Here is a 22657-nt window from a genome sequence, read left to right on the forward strand (position 1 = left end):
CACAGAAGAGCGTTTAAAAATTTTGGTCATTTATAGATATACTGATTATAGACTTCATTCTCAGTTTTTCTCTGAAGTACATACCTTGTTCGTATCGTTAATTATTATTATCAATAAGTCAAGAATCGGTTAAATGTCTCAATGCATATACTAAAAATGTTTCTATATATATTAATGTATTACTCACCTTAGAGTATAGGCAGTTCGCTGACCTGGGATATTAGATATTTCTTTACCAAATATTTAAAACGTCAGTACATTTGACATCAACATCGGGTATTTCAGCTATATTTTAACAGTTTAATAAATGATTCATACAGAGCCTTCATTGAAAAAAGAAAAAAAAAACAAGTAATTTAAGGAAAACATAGTTTGTATTTTCTCAAAGGTATCAAAAATTTAATTATTACGTATGTTTGTTTTTGAATTTCGCGCAAAGCTACTTAAGGTTCTATCTGCGCAAGCCTTCTCTAATTTAGCAGTGTAAGACTAGAGGAAAGGCAGCTAGTCATCACCACCCACCACCAACTCTTGGGCTACTCTTTTACCAACAAAAATTGGGATTGACCGTCACATTATAACGCCCCTACGGCTGAAATGGCGAACATATTTGGTGCGACGGAGATTCGAACCCGGGACCCTCAGATTACGAGTCGAACGCCTTAACCCACCTGGTCATGCCAGGCATTATTACGTATGACAACAAAGGAAACGAGCTATTTGGAAAGACTTAATTCAGTTTAAAGATAGATCGAAGTATGTTGTACGTGACAATATGGCAAGTAATTTGGAAGGTTAAAATTAAAACTAGCCTTTGTGTTTGTGTGTGTGAGAGTGTTTTTATGCATTACGCAATTAAATGACTATATATATATATATATATATATATAAATGCATGAATTTGAATACCAAGGTAGGTGAATACTTTACTAACTTTATATAACACGGATTTTTGTTTTTTAAACTCTGAATATGAGAAGCCGACACGAGTTATTTGTAATTTTAATTTAAATGCTCAAAACTGAAATAAAGATTTTGTTCTGGAACACATCATGAAACAGTAGGAAGGAAAATGAAAGATTGTCAAAAATGTTTGAACCAAATTCACCAATTTATAGAAATGTCTGACGAGGTTGGGACCTGAGACTCAGTTATTTCATTACTGTTGTTAGGTTAATGAAAAATTTGTAAGGTCTTACTTAAAGCCAATTAAAGGGTAGTTGGGTGAAGGTCATTTGACTCAAGCCTCAAGCTCGAAAGAGGTTTCAAATTTAGATGCTTGCTACGTTTTTGCACTTGTTAAGCTTTACGACTTGTTTTTATGTGCCTCTGAATCAGATCAAAATATAATACATTCTCTGAGCTTAAAGCTGCAACTTATATGTACGAATTAAATATTCAGATTATGTTTAACTTTTCTTTGGCTAATGATTGTTTTATTTTGTTATCATGCATTACGAATTTGTTTTTTTATTTTTATCATGTCCAGGGGCATCAAAAGATAGAAGTGGCCAGGACCTCTCTGAACCTATGAGAGGATGTGGTTATACTCAAGTATTATAACGCGTAAAAAGACGTTTTTGTGTATGATAAACCGTAAGAACATGAGTGGTCTGCTGATGTCTAGAGATTGATGTGACTGAATACCTATCAAGAAGTCCAAGGTTCGAGTCCAAGATATGCCACTGAACAAGCTCTGCTCTTTCTGCATGGGCTCGTTAGACAAGTAACTGTTAATCCCGCTATTCATTTAAGAGCAGCCATGTATGTTGGGGGAGCTGCTAACTGGTTACCTTTCATTCAGCAATTTCTAAATCAGGGAAAGCTAAACCTGAACTTTGATCTGGCCGCTTGGGCCATTTTTCACTTAATATATCGTTCAGTTGACAAGACCAAATACTAGAACATCGATGGAGACCTATTATATTTAGTGAATCATCCAAAACAAAGTAGAGGATTAAACTGTGAAATACATTTTAAAAGCAAAGTTAGATCATGTTGCTCTATATTTACTTTCTATTAACATTCGTAGATGTATTAAATGTATGCTTACTTGTAATACTTCTCCTAGCAGTTCAACTACAGCTACAAGTAAGATTGTAATAATACCGTACAGAAGAGCTGGAAAAAGTAAAACAGCACTAATGTTAATTTTGAAGAAAATACATTTAGAAAACAGAAATTATAAAATAATTTGAAATGTATATATAAAAAGATGATCAGTTATCGAGAATCGACCCCAAATTAACTTTTTTTTATAAGTGGATTTAGTAAACGAAGACTTCCAAAATTTTAGTGCTAATTGACCTTCTGAATGAATAAATTAATCGTATGTAAAATTAAACACAACAGCTAAAATTGGATAGAAAAATATCGAATACAGTAACGTTTCGCCACCATTAACGTGGTGCCATCATGACCTGAACACAACTAAGCCATACTTTATATCTTTATTCTGCAATTGTTCCTTCTTTGGCAAGTAAAATTTTCTGAGAACGAGCAGCGAGAAACAATTTTGAAAGTCGTGGTTCCAAAAAGGATGGTGAACTTTACTTGTGAAAGAATATCATAACTGTATATTTTAAACTAACAAGAACATAGATCTATTGGCAAATTCCATTCATTTAGCACTACTCCTCAACTCAGAAACGTTTATAACAATGTTCCATGAATTTGTTAACAAGTTATTCGTTCATTCTGATTAGAGAATTCCAAGTCATACTATAATAGAACTCTTGCTTATATGATACTGGAAAAACCTTTTTATTACGAAATGTGCAACCCTCAACTTTGCGTAATTTTTATTATGTGCGCATGTAGATTTGCAACAGGGGTGACGATATTCATATATTGCCTCCATTTCCTGTCACAGACAATTTTATTTTCTCTATTCTCAGAGTGCAGATATGACGTCATGAATATGTCGCACGCTGATCTAATGCACTGGCGCCACGGGTAATCGTCTAGTATCCTATAATTCCAGCCTTACAGTTGAAAAATAAAACTTTTTGGAATTATTTGTTTAAAATTATTTTACTCAGAAATTTTCTAAGAAACAATAAATTGTGGTTAATTGTTAAGTGCTCTGCCCTCCGAAGCTACTGAAACCCAATTTTTGGCGTAAAAAACTCTAAGATTTATCACCGGGAATGGGATGAGGCTGTAATTAATGGTTTAATAGATAATTAAAATATAATATATAATAATAAACTCTATATATTTAAATATTCTTTTTTCATTAAAATTGATTTATATGTTACACATGTACTTTTACTTTTTTTGTAGAATTCGAAAACATCTTAATCATTTTATTTCTGATAAAAAAATACATATCTAGTACTCAACACATGCACTATTTTCAACATGTTGAAGCTTAAAATCGAAAGATTATTGGAGAGAACATAGTAAATGAATGCCCGTGTTTTTAGTTACTTGTAAAACAACTGTAACTGTTAAAATCTTCATTTATTTCTGTTCAGTAAGATTAATGTTTTGAACTAATTGTTTTCAACTGCAAGTATTTAACAGTTTTTAAGCTATTTTCTCAACACCTACTTAGTCCTTTAGTAATCCTTGTAGCCCAAAGCTCTGAGATTTCTTTTATTACACAGGTCTTTACGATATCTTCTAGTGTTACTGCAGCCAGGGAGTTAATTCCAGACGAAAGAGTGCTGAAAGTACGTTATCGTATCGTTTAACTTTCGTTAATACAATCTCTTACATCCAAAAACTTCACAAGATATTTAAAACTACATTAGAAATGATTTAATTTACCTATATTCACCTACTGTACTACATACAAACATTTAAACGATTTTTGTTATAGCGTTTGAAATTCGTCTGGCACACGTGTTACACTGTTAAAGTTTTCATACAGCAATAAAAATTACCATTTTAAAATATGTGCAGCAGTGCTGCTATCTGTCGCATGTAACGTTTTTAATCTCCAAATAAGTTTTTTGTAGCTTTGAGATTTTTACGTAAGTACTAAGAATTGGTTGAAGTTGATAAATAAAGGTTTTTGCTAAATTATGAAAACCAAGGTATCAGAAAGATATTTCGAAATATTTTTATTCGTACAATTCACTTTTCGATTTAGATTTTGTTAGGTGTGATCCACTGATGAACAATTCATACTTGTAAACAGTAATAAAAATATCGAATAGGGAAATTGAAACCTGGATTATAAAAGAGTCACATTTAAAATGTGACTTGATTGTGTTATCTAAAAAGTCAGTTATTAACCACAAAGCCACACAACCTGTGCTCTTTGCGCCTCGTGTATCAAAAACGATTTTTGTTAACGTTATAAAACCTCAGACTTGCCGCTAAGTTACCAGATAGAGACTAGATGAAGAGAAGTTCCTTATTGGCACTTCGTTTTCAATTCGTCTGAAACGCCTACCTGAGGGCAGCACTGTATACACCAGAAACAAAAAGTCCAGGTAGCCCCGGTAAAAATCGTAAGACATCCATAACGAATAATGGAAGTAACTAGTTACAAAATATATCAAAACAGACAAAGTTTAGACATACCAAAAATAAACTAAAATTGAATAATTTTTCGAGTAAACAAAACAACTTTAACTCCACGATAAATAGAGGATGAAACAATTCCAGTCTTCAGGAATGTGAAATAAACATTTTATTGTTAAATAAGTCAAAACATGCATAATTTAACGCAAACATTTTAAACTTCTACCACTAATTGCTCGGTTTAGCATTACAAGAACATTTAAAAAACTGGAAACTGAAATTGTTTAGACAAAACAACTTAATAAACACAGTTACAAACCTAATCATTTTTTTTAATATCTATCATACGAACCAGCCTAGCATCTTTCAATAATGAGGTTAGAATGGTCAACAGTTGTGGCGTTGGGTCATTCTTGAAACCATTAATTTAGGCTTATTTTGATAGGTTTAAATGAAGGAAGTTTGGCACAACTCTTAAAGCGAAAAATAGTAGCTAAATGTTAATGAAAATATGACATTGTAAAATCTGTACGGATTATACGATGGTGGTGTTATACTGGGCTTCATATGATCCTTATTATATTTACTCATCGTTAAAGAAATGGCATTTTCAATTTGAGAATGGATAGGGAAGTCATATGGTAAAGCATCGCGCATATGCTTTAACTTCAACTGCATTTTTGGGCTTAATAATGTTGTTAGTTTTACAGAATATTAAAACTAATGGTTTATTATATATGATTTCAATCCCGCTTTTGAAGAAAGCGATTCTGTTGTGCTCGTTTTCCTTTATAACGTTGACCATATAGAAATCAATTGAGGAAATTCGATTCCGCTGGTATATCAAATCCATTGAGGTACCTTCGAAAAAAGCTCTTGCTTCATCTGATCTGGATTTACGGTTCAGCTTAATTGCTATATTTAAATCACAACATCCATAAACACATCTAGAAAATCACATTGTTTTACTTCACATTTACAAGTTAACTTATCTGTGTTGGCTTTCATAGTCTCGGGTCAGGTCAAGGGTTTGGTCCAGCGACCTAAATATCGAAAATAGTGCTAAACGTCTTTTTGCTAAATCAAAACAACTCAGATTCTTTCGGATAGACAAAAGTCTATATGATAGATAGTGAGGCAATGAAACACCTGTATAAAACTGCTCGTCCTAAACACAAGGCATTTAAGAAAATAAAATAAAATAAATGTTTGTCCAAACGAAATTACTCTATTGGTAGATGATGCGTAGACAACTTACATCTTTCTTCGTGTAATTTACACAGTCTTTTAACTTGATTACTTTAGGTGCTTAAAAGTACATCATATTTATCTATTATTCTTTGTAGGTGTAACAATTTTTAAAAATAAACACATTTTATACTAGCTAAAGACATGCAATGGATACACAGGCTACCTGATCCGGAGCACTGACAAGTCCAGCGGTGATGGGGTCACATTCGTGATATTTGCTATAAATAATAAGTCCAGCAAGACATGAAGCTGTTATAACAAAAATCCCCCCAGGAAGGTTGAGCCATATCGTTCTAATAACAACAAAAGAAACGAAAAATAACCATATATTGTTGTAAAGAATAAGAAATGAAGTTTCCTTTCAATAACAAACTAATTTGTAAGAAACATGAGAAAAACTCAAACTTTATTTAACTGAACAAAATTAAAATATTAAGTATGATGTTTAAACTGTTTGTTTTTAGATGTGATAGGATATATCAGATATACACAGTATAACATTTTCATTAAATATTTATTGGTTATATTGTCGTTTTGAGGTTCTTTCATCAGCAAAAATAACATTTTGTTTAACATAAATATAAGTTGTTGTTTTTGTTGGGTTTTTTTGCAGTGTAAAAACGGTCGAAGAATAGATGACTAAATCATTATGTGAACAATAGAACAATGGAATCTTTGTATAGTTACTGATCTCTGGCTATAGAACAGTAGATAAGACACTGAATAAAGGCCCTTGAAAACATTGGAAATATTTGTCAGATATTGAGGTTTATTAATAATGACTGCACATGCTTTATCTAAAGCATCGAAATTTATTTTGTGTTTTCATTTACAATAAAAGATGTTTACGTACAAAATCATTAGGTAAAACTAAACTATAAAAGTGTTTAATATTAATTTGCTATTGCACATTTTAACATTTTAGTAACATACAAATGCTGAATGTTCTTTCACCTAGGTAAAACATCACCTATCTCATGAAAATTGCATACTTGACAAGAGACCAAAAAGGTAGACATATTTTCTAATATTTTGAAAGCAGTAAATTAAGTTAAACAGTGTAGAATAGAAAGGGAGGACAATGAAAATAAAAAAAAACTTCCCTTATCACTTCCTTTGTTCGTTGGGCCAAACAGAAAGAAGAAATCTTTATTCATAGGAGCCAACAATATATTGAAAACTCGTGTTTGGTGTTATCTATTTGCATAATATGGTTGGTTCACAAGGCTCGTGCAAAGTTATTAATGTTTATATAATTAATACTTGGAACTGTTGATAAGTAATGAAACTCCATAATTACTGAATTGGGAAAACAAAGATAATTGGATGTTTCGCAAATATTTCATTTATTACGATCATGGTTTCACCAATAAAGGAATCATTAAGTACAAAGTGAACTAGTTTGTAAATAGGTATATGTATTATGATGTCAAGGAACACACTTGAAATAAGCCTATAGCAGAGACGGCTGACATCGGTATAAGAAACTTGTGACTTGTGTTTAAATATCAGACATCTTTGTTACATATATATATATATATATCTTAGTGAAAATAATTACATTTTAATGAAGTTAAATGAGTGAAATCATAAGGAAGGACTGCGTTAAAAAGAACAAATCCAAACCTCTAAAATAATTTGTTGTTTTAATTCAAAACATGCCGAAACAATTGCTTAATTTGTTTTTATTTCGGCTTGTTTTTGAATTAAAATAACAGATATATATATATATATATATATGTTGTAACTTGCCACTCGCCCTCAAGCAAATAAGGTGACACGTGGGGAACTTAAGTTAGTTTGGTCGCTTGGAACTTCGACTGAATCCGTTTTTATAATTTTGTTTATTTCTAACACTAGCAGAGATCCATACAACATCTACAGTCCAATGAGCATCTTTATTACAATAGCACTTCTTTTAATAAAGATTTCTAGAATAATACAAATGAATTCTAATAGCAACTAGACACTGAAATCTGTGTGCCCATTTGTCTTAGGATTAACTTTATTACGTCATTATTAATACTGGTTTATATTTGATAAAGAGATGAATTAACACTATCTTGCGTAGTATATATTTTTTGATTTAGTGTAGATAGGGCAAACTTAACTGTATTCAATACTATCAGTAAATAAGCTTATAATGCTATTCTACGACCTAACGTTAGAAAGTGTTAAAAACGTTGATAAGTTATAATATGTTGTGCAATATGTCTACTACAGTATATTTACATCCGTCTTTTATTTACACTCGTTGAAATTGATTTTGTTCTATATCAGAAGAAATTGCTTTTTATTTTCAATAAGGTCATATAGGACGTTTCTATAGAAACAAAAACTGGGGAATACGAAGAAGCTGAAAATTGAAAAAAATGGACTTCTGCGTCACATATTATAGAAATTTTAGAAATAAAGAAACTTCTACGAAACGAGTAAAGACAAACTTCTAAACGACCAAATCAACTCAAGTTCCTTCATACTTCACTCGGGATGAGTTACTTCTGGCTCTTGGTTAAACAAATATACATAAATTGACAAAATTACTACTGATTCTATGGTTAAACGTTTATATACACATCTGTATAAACTAGTCTATTCTCTATTAGATGATGTCTTTACTGACAAAACAATGGTCATAATAAGCAAACTTTCTGGAACCGTACAGCTGTCTTTCTATTCCTGATTTCTGTTACTAATGTTTTCTTTCAATAAAACAAGTAAAACTATCAGTTTCAAACATTAATAACCTTAAAAGCATTTGTTTGCTAAATTTAGCACAGAGTTACTTTAAGGCAATCTGTAGTAATCATCTCTAGTTTAGAAGGAATAAATTAGAATGAAAGATAACAAATGAAGATCGCCCACCGCAAACTTTTAGATCATTCTTTACCAATGAAGAGAGGGATTGGTCGAAATATTTTAACGCCACAAAGGTTGATAGAAGCACGAGATTCGAACGTGCGAATCAAGCTTGTTGTTTACTAGACCATACCAAACCAGTAATTCTAACATAAAATATATACAATAAAAAAACATGTAAACTCTAATGCATTTCTGCGACAAAATTTGGGTTTTGAAGATGAAAAGATAGCCATATAATAGCCCTATTATTTTAAACTTTATAAAAGCAGTGTTGATTATTATATTTAATTTCTTCTTATAAAAGGCTTAAGAACTGTAATAGATATATTATTGCTTTGAACATTTTCTTCTGTCATTAAGATAATAAAAAGGTTATAATCATATGTGATGTTTTATTTACTAATGGTTCTACTCTGCTAAATATATCTGTTAAAACTACTTACAGCTGAGCGGCCTTCAGTGAATGTGTGGTTAGATAACGTTGCACCAAGATTTGGTTAACTCCGAATCTAGTTAGCAATAAAAAACTTCCTCCAAAGATTAAATTCCACACGGTGTGACGAACGGTAGGGTCAAAGTCAGTGCTATAGGAGAATGGGGAAATATTAATTCACGAAGAGCCCTTAAGTAGTATAGAATATCTCTAAATCAGGTTTTATATCAAAGCTAGTAGTCGTTCTGTTTCTGAGAAAAGAAAAGAGATTGGTTCATATTTTTAGATTATCAGAGTGAAATGTTTTCAGAATAATAGAAATTTAAACTTGTATATATGCATATATATCAATAACAAATCATGAAATAATCCATATTTCATACTGAATAAAATATTCGAAACTGAAATAAAGAGTTGAATGTATGCAGGTTTAAAGGTCAAAGACTAGAGGAATTGCTATACGACAGTTTAGAATCAGTGGCTATTTAAAACCATAAACAATATATCTTGATTTTTATAGGTTATGTTACTCATTATAATTTAGCTCGGACTAACCTCCAATTTATTATGTTATGTATTACGGTTTCAGATAGCCTGAAACTGAATCAAATTTTAATTTGGATAAAGGAGTGAATTAAATGTCAGCAAGATTCATAAACACAGTTTTCTTTTTAATACAAATATATTTTAATATAGAAAGAATAATACAACTTATAATAACGATTATTGCAAATAATGATTTATATACAAGAGTTATCACAAACTTACACAAAATACTGAGTCTTATATCTGGTCTGGATAGATAAGCGAATTAATTTTGAATTCATATCGGTAAAGTTCGCTTAATGGATGGTTTTCACAGATGAGATTAACTAATGTTTTCGAAGAAATTAACGTCCGACGGTGTCCGCTAAAGTTAAACGGTTTATAATATTCGAAATATATAAACGTTTCTGGTCAAATAACTTTACATTCTCGGTTAATAAGTGTTAATCACAGTTATAGCCTACGAGGGTTATAGTATACCAACTGCAGCAAACTGATAATATATACTTCTCTTCAAGCATTGCGATAGCTAACTTTTATAATAGTTAGGCAAAATTCTAGAAATTCTAGTTGGCAACATTGTTGATTCTTACTCTCGAGAATCTTCTGCAAATTTAGGAAATGATCAGGAATTTCGCAACACACATTTAAGAGTATAAGTTATATGCTTTTCTAAATATATATTTAACTAAAACAAACGTTGATATCAAAGTAAATATATAATAGTACATCCGTTAAGGTTACAACTTAAAATACGAGTAATACAAATTATTACATCAGTTGTTCGATGGAATTCAGGAGTTTTGATGTCAGCAATTCTTAATTTCCATAAAATGTACTTTGAATAGAATATACAGAAAACTTTAACTTTTATGTACAATAAAACATTTTTAACACCCTGTTTCTAGGTGCTACCTTAAAACTTTACAACTTTTAAAGTTATACACAGTAACTCACTACGCTACTTCCTTTTTCTCTTTTATTTCCCACTTTGAAATAGCGATAAGCCTGCCGAGTTACAGTGCTGAAACCTGCAATTTGATTGTTTGTGGTGGACACAGCAGCTTTGCTTTAAAAACAATTCCATTTTTAATATTTTAAGCCCATTTTAACAGAGAAGTATATGTAAATAAAACTTACTTTAAAAATTCAATACGTTTTCCTTCTAAATTTATTTTCCACACTTTGTCAAATCCTCCCTCGTGATATGCGCCTTTAAAGACAATCACAAGTAAAGACACCACCATCAACGTAACTTGGAAGAAATCTGTCCACACAACGGCTTTGATTCCTCCCTTAAGTTTGTGGAAAAATGATATCAATATTTGAAATTATTGTAACGAAAGTAAGCAAGAAAAATAAGTTTGTTTTGTTTTTGTTTTTGAATTTCGCGCAAAGCTACTCGAGGGCTATCTGCGCATGCAAGAAAAACAAAACTAAATACAAAGAAATCCTTATACATAACTCGGTGTATATTCGATACTATAACATAATATTAACTGATATTAAGTAACAAATAAATTAAGAAGTAACATTTGAAGATGACAACATGCAGATAAGTTTAGAAGATAACTTGTTATTTTCTATGTAACAGTAAACATTTTATAAAGATGTCGCTAGTGTAGGGAGTTGTTAATTAGAAGAATATTCGTCAAAAGTCTAACAAAGGCCAACTTTGCTTTTAATAAGAGTTGATTTTATCATTATTTTTATATATTAGCGACTTCAGGTTTTACAAAATTAATGGTGAAATTTGTTCACACACTAAAAAAAATTGACACAATAAAGGAAAAATAATTCGACAATGTTTATGTTTCCTTTAGCAACATAATAAACAAAATAAAACAAAATAAATCAATAAAAATTGATCACATAATTGTTTATCAGCTGTCAAAATAAACACAGCAAAACCACACGTACGATTTTATTTACGACAGAGTAATTTGCCAAATTAGGGATGGCTATCTGCGCTAGCCTTCGTGTAGCTTTGCACGAAATTGAAAAACAAACAAACAAACCTTCTTAAAAAAGCAAACGTAAGAAAATCGTGCGTTACTTGTTTAGAATAAAAACTAAAGTTTAGACAAAGATAAAGAATTCGTTAAAATACAACCTGCCTAATCCCGTAATAACTATATCCATAACATCTGTAACTATTTATATGCAAAAACGGCTCGTTTGGGCTGAGAAATAGACCAAATAAACACAGCCATAAAACTATGCTCACCAGATAAAATTAACGATGAATTAGACAAAATAAAACAATACTTCACCAACATCAATAAGTTTCCTCCACAACTCGTAGAAAACATTATACGCACACACCTAGACAGTAAGCAAAATCAACCAACTAAAGTAAATACAGCTCACGAATCAAAAAACCACGAAACCATATACTGCTGTATACCATATATTCCTGTCATCAGCAAACAAATAACCAACATTTGGCAAAAATTAGTAACAAAATATGACATTCCAATTAATACCAAATTTATTCAAAAACCCGGCACAAAACTGAGGTCTATACTATGTAAAACTACACTGACAAACACCACACCAACATTATTTATAAAATACAATGTGATAACTGCCACGACTTCTATATTGAGAAACAAGTAGAAAATGGAAACCAGTTTCAAAGATCATAAAAAGTCACCTTCACACGTTTTCGAACACTGCAAGTCAAATAAACACAACAAAACCATAGAAAACACTCAAATACTAAATAAAGAAACAAACATAAACAAACGCAAAATTAAAGAAGCCTTACTTATACAACAACTTAAACCCAAAATAAACCAATATAAAGGAACGCCTTTATACCTATATTAATAAAATAAAATAAATAAAATTATATATTCAAACATCTAATACCGCCCTCTACATTTCGACACACAGTTACACAACCCCTTTCAGACATGTGGTCGGCTTCCGGTCAGTTACCTCTTTCTTTGTGAACCTGACGATGACCGAAGAAGGTCGAAACGTTGTTCGCTCTTCTATGAAAAGTGTTTTCTCAGCCCAAACGAGCCGTTTTTGCATATAAATTTCTCAACAAGTGGGTTTCTCGTCATCACTGATCTGTAACTATTGTTTGTTACTTATACATGTGTTACTAATATGGAAACAAGACTTAGAAGTAGTGTTTATGTTGAGGTATTATGCTTTATGCCAGGAACTGAGTGTTTTGAAAAAAAGCTCATTGCAATTTGTCGAAATAGTTAAGCGTATAGGATATTCTGTACTAAGAAAGACAAAGAGCAACACTATAACTTACTACTGTAGTGTAAAAGATGCAAACGGCTCCGGTGGAGAGAATACAAACCCAGATGTTTATTCCTGTAACTGACGAACACAAAACAACACAACTTTATGTAAAACGTAAAATGTAATATAATTTACTCAAGAAAACAGAGACTTCGATAGTAAAATACAGTCAGTAAACTTGAAAGTTTGAAAAACTACATTTTCTTTAACTCAAGTTTGTTTGTTTTTTGAATTTCGCACAAAGCTATTCGAGGGCTATCTGTGCTAGCCGTCCCTAATTTAGCAATGTAAGACTAGAGGGAAGCAGCTAGTCATCACCACCCACCGCCAACTCTTGGGCTACTCTTTTACCAACGAATAGTGGGATTGACCGTAACATTATAACGCCCCCACAGCTGAAAGGGCGAGCATGTTTGGCGCGATAGGGAGGCGAACCCGCGACCCTCGGATTATAAATCCCACGCCTTAACACGCTTGGCCATATCAGGCCTTTCTTTAACTCAAAGTAAATAATTAATTTACCTGTCTTTTATTTTATATAGTGACAAATATCTTTCTATTCAACATTTTCTAAATCGAGAAGATAGAACATTTTAAAGTAGAAGATTGTATGATGCAACGTTTCAGAGTTTTTGGTAATGAATGGTAAAAAAGAAGCTCTTAGGTGTATTTTTATCTGTTGATTTTTAATTGAAGGATCCACTGAGGGTCAGAATAACAATAATTATAATATTGTTTTGGGACTTGATCACCGTAAAGTGAGAATGAAATTGAATATTTTTTTCTATAGTAATTAATTTACATGTTATATATTTCTGTTATTTTAACACAAATAAACTGATATATATATATAATATGGAGCTACCTATTCAAACTCGCATCTGACTTTTTACATCCGCTCAGTCAAAATGTACTCTATGTTTTTCAAAATGAAAGAATGTCAGTATTATAAAACTAAAGTATAAGTTTCCCTGATGGTTAAGCGTTAACTCTCAGGACCTGTAATAGTAAAAATCAGGTTTAAATACCTGCAGTCTTAGAGTATTGAAAAGCTCTGTGCTTAACAATAAAGAAAATAGCCATTAAATATATATATATATAACTTTAACTATTTATTAAAAATGAGAATCATAACATTTTTCTTTCAATATAATGAGTAATTTATAATTATAATAATGTAATGACGTAAAACATAAAAGTATTAATATATGAGGCGTTTCTTCGACATTAATATACCTCCAAGTCATAAAGCTGGCCCCCCAGTGGCACAGCGGAATGTCTGTGGACTCACATTGCTAAAAAAATGGTTTTCATACCCGTGGTGGGTAAAGCACAGTTAACCCATTGTGTAGCTTTGTGCTTAATTCAAAATAACAACAAATCATGGAACTGAAAGTCATAGAATATAGTCTAACATAATATTTAATTCTACTTACCTTGATAGAGGGCTAAAGACGGAGTGTAGAGTACAACAGCCAAATATATCACCTGTAAGACAAGAAAATAATTACAGATGATTTGAAAATTGTTATACAAATTTCAGATTTAATGAAATTTCCTAATCAAAATACTAAAATAAATCACTGCAAGATTTATATAATAAATTCCGGATTTTATATAATTTCGACTTCAACGCCTATACGTAATATGTTATTAGTGGTTGCAACTAACCTTGGATAAATGTTATTTAGGTACTCGAAGAAGACAATATTTAATCATATCTGTATTACTTTATTCCCGGCATGGCCAGATGGTTAGGGTGCTCGACTCGCAATCTGAGGGTCATGGGCTCGAATCCCTTTCTCACCAAACATGCTCGCCCTTTGAGCCGTGGGGGCATTATAATATTACAATGGTCAATTCTAATATTCGTTGGTAAAAGAGTAGCTCAAGAGTTGAGGATGGATGGTGATGACTAGCTGCCTTCCCTGTATTCTTACACTGCTAAACTGGGGACAGCTAGCGCAGATAGCCCTCCTGTAGCTTTGCGCGAAATTTTAAAACAAACAAAGTTTATCTGAGAGGCAAATTGAAGCTACAACTTGACAACCTTCGATGCATGGGAGAAAGCTAAAGGAGATATTAATTACAAAATATTGGATTGCCAAGAAGAAATTAACTTTCATACGATACTAGTACATTTCAGCTAGTGTACAGTTTTTGTATACGTTCTACTTAGCTAGACTCTTCTACTGGTCTTTGTCCATTAACTACATGGCTGTTAATAGTCTCAATTTGAGAGTCTGCCATAGAATGTGTTATTTATATTGATGTTATATCACTCTATCACAAGAACAATAAGTACCGTAAATACCAAAGTGGAAAATTTCAATGTCATTATGCAGGTGTAAGTTATGTGATCTTACGAGAGAAAGTATGGTCTACAAGAAAACAGACTTGTGTGTTGTATTCTTTTAAATGAAATTATTTTATAAAAAGCAGTCATGTAAATTCACATGTCATACATGTCATACATTCCCCAACGTGGTTATCTTTATCCACAAAAATCATTGTTCAGAGACCATGCTTATTACAATTAAGTTAGTAATGTTAACAAAAAAGTTATAAGATTTAGAAAAACGTATAAAGTTCTTTACAGTAGCAGAAATAAGATAAAGTCATAATATGTTATTCAGCATTAAATTACAGCCATAAAAAGTATGTTATTACATTATGGTGTGTGTGTTTTCTTATAGTAAAGCCACATCAGGCTATCTGCTGAGCCCATGGAGGAGAATCGAACCCTTGATTTTAGCGTTGTAAATCCGTATACTTATCGCTTTACTAGCGGGGGACTGTCTTATATTAGGGTGTCGAGTATAGATAAAAGAAGGTTATTTAATCTTCAAATTGTTTTGTAGTCATACATACAAACATCCTTTTGATAGTAAAAAGATGCACAACTCGGTATTTCTTACTACAACAGTGTCTTTTTTTGTGTAAACGAAACGAAAACTTCAAGACGGAAGACTTTTGAAACGTCGTCCTCTACACTTGTATCTCCACAACATGCAGTTTCCGTTCGTTCTACAAAGTTTTATCATGATACTCTGCCTAGATAATCTATCAAATAATAATTAGTTTGTTTTTGAATTTCGAGCAAAGCTACACGAGGACTATTCGCACTAGCCCTCCCTAATTTAGCAGTGTAAGTCTAGAGGGAAGGCAGCTAGTCATCACCACCCACCATCAACTCTTGGGCTACTATTTTACCAAAAAATACTGAGATTGACTTGACATTATAACGCCCCCACGAATGAAAGGGCGAGCATGTTTAGTTTAACGTGGATTTGAATCAACGACCCTCAGATTACTCTCAGTGTAAGATGAATATAAGTTATATTTTCCGATTGGTTTTGTCAAAGCTTTTGTATACTTGTTGTATGTTAGGCACAATTTAATCTTAGTATGTATTAATTAATAAACGTTTCTATTAAAAACATGAGAAATTAGCAAAATTTAAGAATTGTACGCTAAATTTTTGTGCATAAACTATAGCAAAAATCTTACATGTTGAACTGAAATGTATAAAAGTTGTATGAAAGCTAACCCAGTATCTTCTAAAATGTGTTTCAGTATGTGATATGCCTGTTAAGTCTCTAATTTTGCTCCCTCAGTGTGGATTCCTGTACGTGGTGAGGGGACCTCCCAGGGAAGGTTCTGTTCTTTCTGGTTACCTTCTCTGGGATCTTAAACATCCACCCACGTGTTTGCCGTGCGTGGCGACCCGTGAAGGGGAGGAGAGGATCCTGGTGATTGAGGGGTTCAACCGTAACACACCACTTTGGCCTTGAATTCCTGTAGACGGGCAGCCTTTGGGTGGCCCTCCCTTGAATTAATCGGCTGGTCCACTTGGGCTAGAGTCAACCAAGTACCAGTGTTGGAAGTTCTCAACGAGTGTTGTGGACATTGTGTCTGATGCTGGTGTTTGGTTATAGTGCTCACAAAACCCTGGCGTTGATGCAATGTCCTTGCATGACATTGTAGTGAGTCTCCTCGTAGGGCTCCATGGTGGGTGGAGTCAGTGGGTACCGAAATTTTCCTTTTTTTCTTATGGATCTTCCTACGAAAATTTTAAATAAAATAGTGAAAAAACAGTCAATAGGTAAACGACCACATCTTGAAGACTCTGAGCAGCAATCTTCAACATCTGTAACACACGTACCTCATTTTCTTATATTACATTCTCTTTCGGAAAAACCTTTAGGGCAAATGTCCCCTTTTTTATTCAGAAGGGACTAGAGAGACATGCTGGTTCTCCAAAGTCAGTAAAAAAGCTTCAATCTGGCGACATGTTGGTTGAAACATCCACATCCGAACACAGTGAACTTTTTGAATTCAAAGGCAATTGGAAATGTACTTATTGAGGTTACCCCTCATGCTACCTTGAATTCATCACGAGTAATTATTGTTGAGAGGGATTTGAAGAACGTACCCGAGTCAGAGATCCTCGCTGGTTTCTCCACTCAAGGAGTTTCTGCAGTAAGGCGCATCTCCACTCGCAAAGATGGAGTTACACTGCCTACAAATAATCTCGTTTTAACATTTACATCACCACGTGCACCTACCACCATCAAGGCAGGTTATCTAAAGTGCAGGGTACGGCCGTACATTCCAAGCCCTCTCCGATGTTTTCAATGTCAGAGGTTTGGCCAGTCAAAGACATCATGTCGTGGTTCCCTGACATGTACTCGTTGAGTGGAAAGGACGACGATGCCTATGAGTGTGATACGGACCCACATTGTGTCAACTGCAATGGTTCTCACCCTTCCTACTTTCGTTCTTGACTAAAATGGTTGGAGGAAAAAGAGGTCCAGCATTTGAAACGACTCATAACATTAGTTATCTTAAGGCTCGGAAATTGCTGTCCGCCACTTCATCTCGGACATATGCTGCTGCACTTCGTTCCACTACTACAGTGGGAGTGCAGACAGATCTCTCTGTGCCTCCAAGATAATCGTTTTCAAAAAAATGAAAAGCCTTTTGACCTCCATGGTTAAAAAGGCTGATGAATCAACTTCTACACCCATCTCTGTTCCTCCCATACATTCCAACAAATCCCAAGATCCACATCATTTGGTTTCAAATACAGGCATTCCTTCAGATACATCTTTTTCTCACACCCCAAGATGTCCAATCGACCAAGAGCAAGATCCATAGAGGTCGATAGACCTTCGAATAAGGACAGTAAGGAAAAAAGACGTGGTCATAAACAGAAGGGTTCTCCAGCCACTTTGTCTATCCGTCATTAAATATGGCGGAATATTGATACAATGGAAATGTCGAGGTTTACGTTCTAATCTGAATGACATCAAAACACTGATTGCTTCCTGCTATTCTGTATGTCTTTCCTTACAAGAAACATTTCTGAAACCTGCCGATACAGTCACCTTTTGGCAGTTTTTTCTGTACAGAAATGATAGGCTGTGTGATGGACGAGTACATGGAGGGATGGCACTGTTGGTTGATCTGCATGCGCCCACTCTGTCTTTGCCACTCAAAACACCCTTGAAGGCCGTAGCCATCCGTGTTTCCTTGGGTCACACCATCACTATTTGTTCTCTGTACCTGATGCCTGGAGGGTCATATGATCAATCAGACCTTGGTGTTTTCGTTGAACAGTTGCAGTCTCCCTTGCTAATCCTGCGGAACTTTAATGGACATCATTCCCTCTGGGGAAGTGCTGTTATTGGTAGGAGGGATCGCTCTGTAGAGCGTATGCTCTCTGATCACAATCTTTCTCTTTTCAATACTGGTTCTTATACTTATTTTAACGCACCTAGTCAGTCCTTTAGCGCTATTGATCTCTCGGTTTGCTCCCCTTCACTATTCTCCCATTTTCATGGAGGGTTGACAATAATCCACAAGGCAGTGAGCATTTTACTATAATCTTGACAGAGACTGGCCGTGATCGACTATTGGATCAGGCAGACTGGTCCACTTTCACTGCTCTCGCAGAACTTGATCCTGCCATCGTGAATCAGCCATCAAAAGACGACTCTGTGGCAGTGGTAACTGACTGTATTATACAAGCAGCTGCTCAGTGTATTCCTAAAGCCTCGACACGTTTTCCACGATATCCTCGTCCGTGGTAGAATCCTGTTTGCCACATGGCACGGACAGCACAAAAACGGGCCTGGGATACTTTCCGTAGATATCCACACTTCCAAACGCATCGCTTCCCAACGGGCCCGTGCACATGCTAGGGCGGTAAGACGTCAAAGCCAGAAGGAATCTTGGATTAAGTTTACAATTAGCATATCTTCTACCACCAGTTCCAAGGTCATATGGGACAGTATTCGAAATGTCAGTGGGCACTACAATTCTGTTCTCCTCTCGATCTTACTCTCTGATGGCCAAAAGGTAGCTGATGTCTGAAGCATCGCCGATACTCTAGGTGAAAGCTTTTGCCGGGTATCTAGCACTTCTGCTTGTTCTTCAACTTTCTTGCCCATCAAGACTCGGGCAGAGTGTTCACCTCTTTCCTTTCGAACTGACTGTCTCTTTTACTATAATCGTCCCTTTACACTGGTGGAACTGAAAATGGCCTTTCATTGGTCTGGCATTACATCTGTTGGACCTGATGATGTACACTATGATATGCTGGGCTATCTCTCTCCTGCATCTCTTGATATTCTTCTAATTGTTTTTAACCGGATCTGGCAGGAGAATGTTTTTCCTAATGCCTGGCGCCAGGCTATTATCTTACCTTTCTCTAATCCTGGGAAGGATTCCAAGATTCCTTCAAACTACTGTCCAATTGGTTTGACGAGCTGTCTCTGTAAAACCTTAGAGAGAATGGTTAATGCTCGTCTTGTTTGGTTCCTCGAATCAAACAACCTCCTCTCGCCCACCCAGTGTGGGTTCCGACGACAGCACTCCACCACGGACCAATTAATTCGATTTGAAACATCGATCAGAGTAGCCTTTCTCAAACGACATCTTGTATCAATATTCTTTTACATTGAAAAGGCTTATTACACAACATGGAGGTATGGCATTTTGCGAGACCTCCATATATATGGATTACGTGACCATTTACCCATGTTTATTAAAAAACTTTTAACGGACAGGAGATTCCAAATTCGTGTGGGTTCGACACTTTCCCGTTCTTTTTTACAGGAACTTGGGGTCCCTGAGGGCTGTGTTTTGAGTGTCACACTTTTCAGTATAAAGATTAATGCCATCACTGAACAACTCCTTCTCACTGTTGCAAACGGGCTCAATGTCGACGACTTTCACATCTCGTGTCAGTCGTCGAGCATGAGATATATTGAGCGGCAACTACAAACTGCCCTCGATCGTGTACCACGAAGTAAACCACGGAAAACGGCTTTAATTTCTCTCTCTCTAAAACCGTTTGCATGCGCTTTTGCCGCCAACGGGGTATTCATCCTGATCCTGAACTCCGTATTGGTGAAGGTTTGCTGCCAGTAGTCCCTTAAACCAAGTTCTTGGGGCTTATCTTTGACCATAAGCTGACCTTTATACCACACTTAAAACAACTACGGGTCAAATGCACAAGAGCACTGAACATCCTCCGTGTCCTCTCTACCACCAGTTGGGGAGCGGATCGATGTTCTATGTTAAAGATATATCGTGCTCTTATTCGATCAAAACTCGACTGTGGATCAATGGTCTATGACTCTGCCAGACCCTCGGCCTTAAAGATGCTGGACCCCATTCATCATCAAGGACTTTGACTCTGCACTGGGGCTTTATGCACCTCCCCAGTTCACAGCTTATACGTAGAATCTCATAAACCTTCTCTGCATCTTCGTCGTTTGCAACTATCTTTACTATATTCTTCGAAACTTCGTTCCTTACCAAAGCATCCCACCTGGGGTTGTGTTTTACTTCCTCGGTGGGCCATACTTTTTCAGAACAGACGATCTACCATTGCTCCTTTTGACCTTCACATCCAGGCGCAATTGGCTGAATTGGTTCTGTCCTTGGATAACATTGCAGAATCCACTGGTCAGCCCATCCCACCATGGCTTATTACAGCCCCAAATGTGATATTTCTTTAAGTCATCTGAGAACGGCAGATACTCCCTATTGGAAGTACCGTCTTTTATTCACTGAGCATCTTTCGAACAATCTTCCAATTCCAATTTATACGGATGGCTCCAAATCAGGTAACTCTGTGGGCTCTGCCATGGTTTGTTGCGGTTCGGTGGTTGCGCGCAGAATCCCCTCTACAGCTTCTGTGTTCACTGCTGAACTGTATGTCATATCTCTTGCCCTGGATCATATTGAAGCTAAGTAGTACTCCAACTGCACTATTTATACTGACTGGCCTTGGAATCGCTTCACGTTGGCTCACACCCTGTTCTCGCTGATATTCAAAACCGACTGGCCCATTTCTCATTAACTGCTACTTCTATCCAGTTTTTCTGGATACCAGGCCATGTTGGTATTCGCGGGAACGAGCTTGCAGACACGGCAGCTAAATCTATCTGCTCTGGAACTATCACTACTGTGCCTATTCCGTACATGGACTATGGTCTTGTATTCAAGGCTCGGCTCCGTGCTAGCTGGCAGTCAACTTGGAGTGAGCAACGCGACAACAAACTTTTCCACATAAAACCCTATATTGGGCTTTGGCCGTCTAGCTTCTGTAAGGTTCGGAAGGAGGAAGTTGTCCTAACTAGACTACGCATTGGTCACAGTTTTTTTAACTCATCGTTTTTTTTTATCTGGAACTGTTGCATCAGTGTGTAGTTTATGTAACACTCAGATCACTGTAAGCCACATTTTACTTTCTTTCCATCGTTACGACTCTCAACGACGGCACTATTTTAAACATATTCTGTACCAAGGTTTGTCCGTAACATTAGACAGTGTTATTGGTAACAGTGACACTGTCCACTTTGATAAAGTTTTTAATTTTTTAATGACCATTAATCTTTTTAATGTCATTTAAGTGTTTGATATTTATTCATTACACCTTTTTAATTATGGTTCCCTTTTAAGAGTCTCAATCTATCTAGTTCGATTCGAAATTGGAAAATGGCCATAACATTAAATAACTCGACACCAGGACTGGAAAGGCCAACTTCAGGTGACTAACGCTGGTGTTTGAACTACCCGTTTGTCATCCTGGCGAGTTGTTATTACAATTTTGTTGCATGTGTTTTAACACTTTTATTACTTTACTTTTTGATACTAGTCATAATGACACATAACCCGGAACCAGGACTGGAAAGGCCAACTTCAGGTGACCGACGGTGGTTCTTGTACTTACCTGTTAGTCTTCCTGGTAGGTAATGGTCATTACCATTATGCTACAGAAAGTCCTTTCCAACTTTGTAGACTGGATGTCAACATTGGTTTTATGCTTTTCCTGTTTTTAAATGATGTTTTGTTTTACCTTCATTTCATTTTCTGTATTTTACTACATTTAATGTGTTTTTACCTTTTTACCGGACGTTTGGCTCAGACAGCCTAGCTGCTTTGTGCCATAAAACACTAAATCAACCAACCAACCTCTAATTTTACTTACATATATTAGTGATAGCAAGCTGAGATACGATGAAACGTGAGTCTTACATAAGGAGCCCCCACTGGCCTAATAGTACGTCTTAGGGCTTACAACACTAGAAACCGGATTTTGATAACTGTGGTGAGCATAACAAAGATAGTCCATTATGTAGTCTTGTGCTTAATTGCATACAAACAAGCTTACATAAAAAAATCACAGATCACTGACTTGTAATTAATGGTTAATATAGTTGATGATCTTCTTATAAAGTCATAAACAATGTATCATATATTACTGTAACAGTGTTTCAAAATCTATGTAAGAAAAATATTTGAAAT

The 22657-nt window shown here is 34.9% G+C and overlaps 1 protein-coding gene across 2 annotated transcripts in view; it reads right to left on the reverse strand.

Moving 5' to 3' along the window:
* The window catches only part of LOC143252655 (sodium-coupled monocarboxylate transporter 2-like), a 52393-nt gene that overhangs the window by 18034 nt on the left and 11702 nt on the right, over window positions 1–22657 (reverse strand). For both annotated transcript variants that reach the window (XM_076505133.1, XM_076505132.1), the window contains exons 5-12: window positions 14272–14323; window positions 12846–12913; window positions 10709–10863; window positions 9033–9173; window positions 5891–6020; window positions 4406–4494; window positions 3556–3671; window positions 2054–2121 (exon numbers count right to left, since the gene is read on the reverse strand). In XM_076505133.1, coding sequence (XP_076361248.1) covers window positions 2054–2121; window positions 3556–3671; window positions 4406–4494; window positions 5891–6020; window positions 9033–9173; window positions 10709–10863; window positions 12846–12913; window positions 14272–14323 — 819 coding nt within the window. The remainder of the gene's footprint in view (window positions 1–2053; window positions 2122–3555; window positions 3672–4405; window positions 4495–5890; window positions 6021–9032; window positions 9174–10708; window positions 10864–12845; window positions 12914–14271; window positions 14324–22657) is intronic.

The sequence above is a fragment of the Tachypleus tridentatus genome, chromosome 6 (assembly GCF_004210375.1).
Source record: "Tachypleus tridentatus isolate NWPU-2018 chromosome 6, ASM421037v1, whole genome shotgun sequence".
NCBI classification, from domain to species: Eukaryota; Metazoa; Arthropoda; class Merostomata; order Xiphosura; family Limulidae; genus Tachypleus; species Tachypleus tridentatus.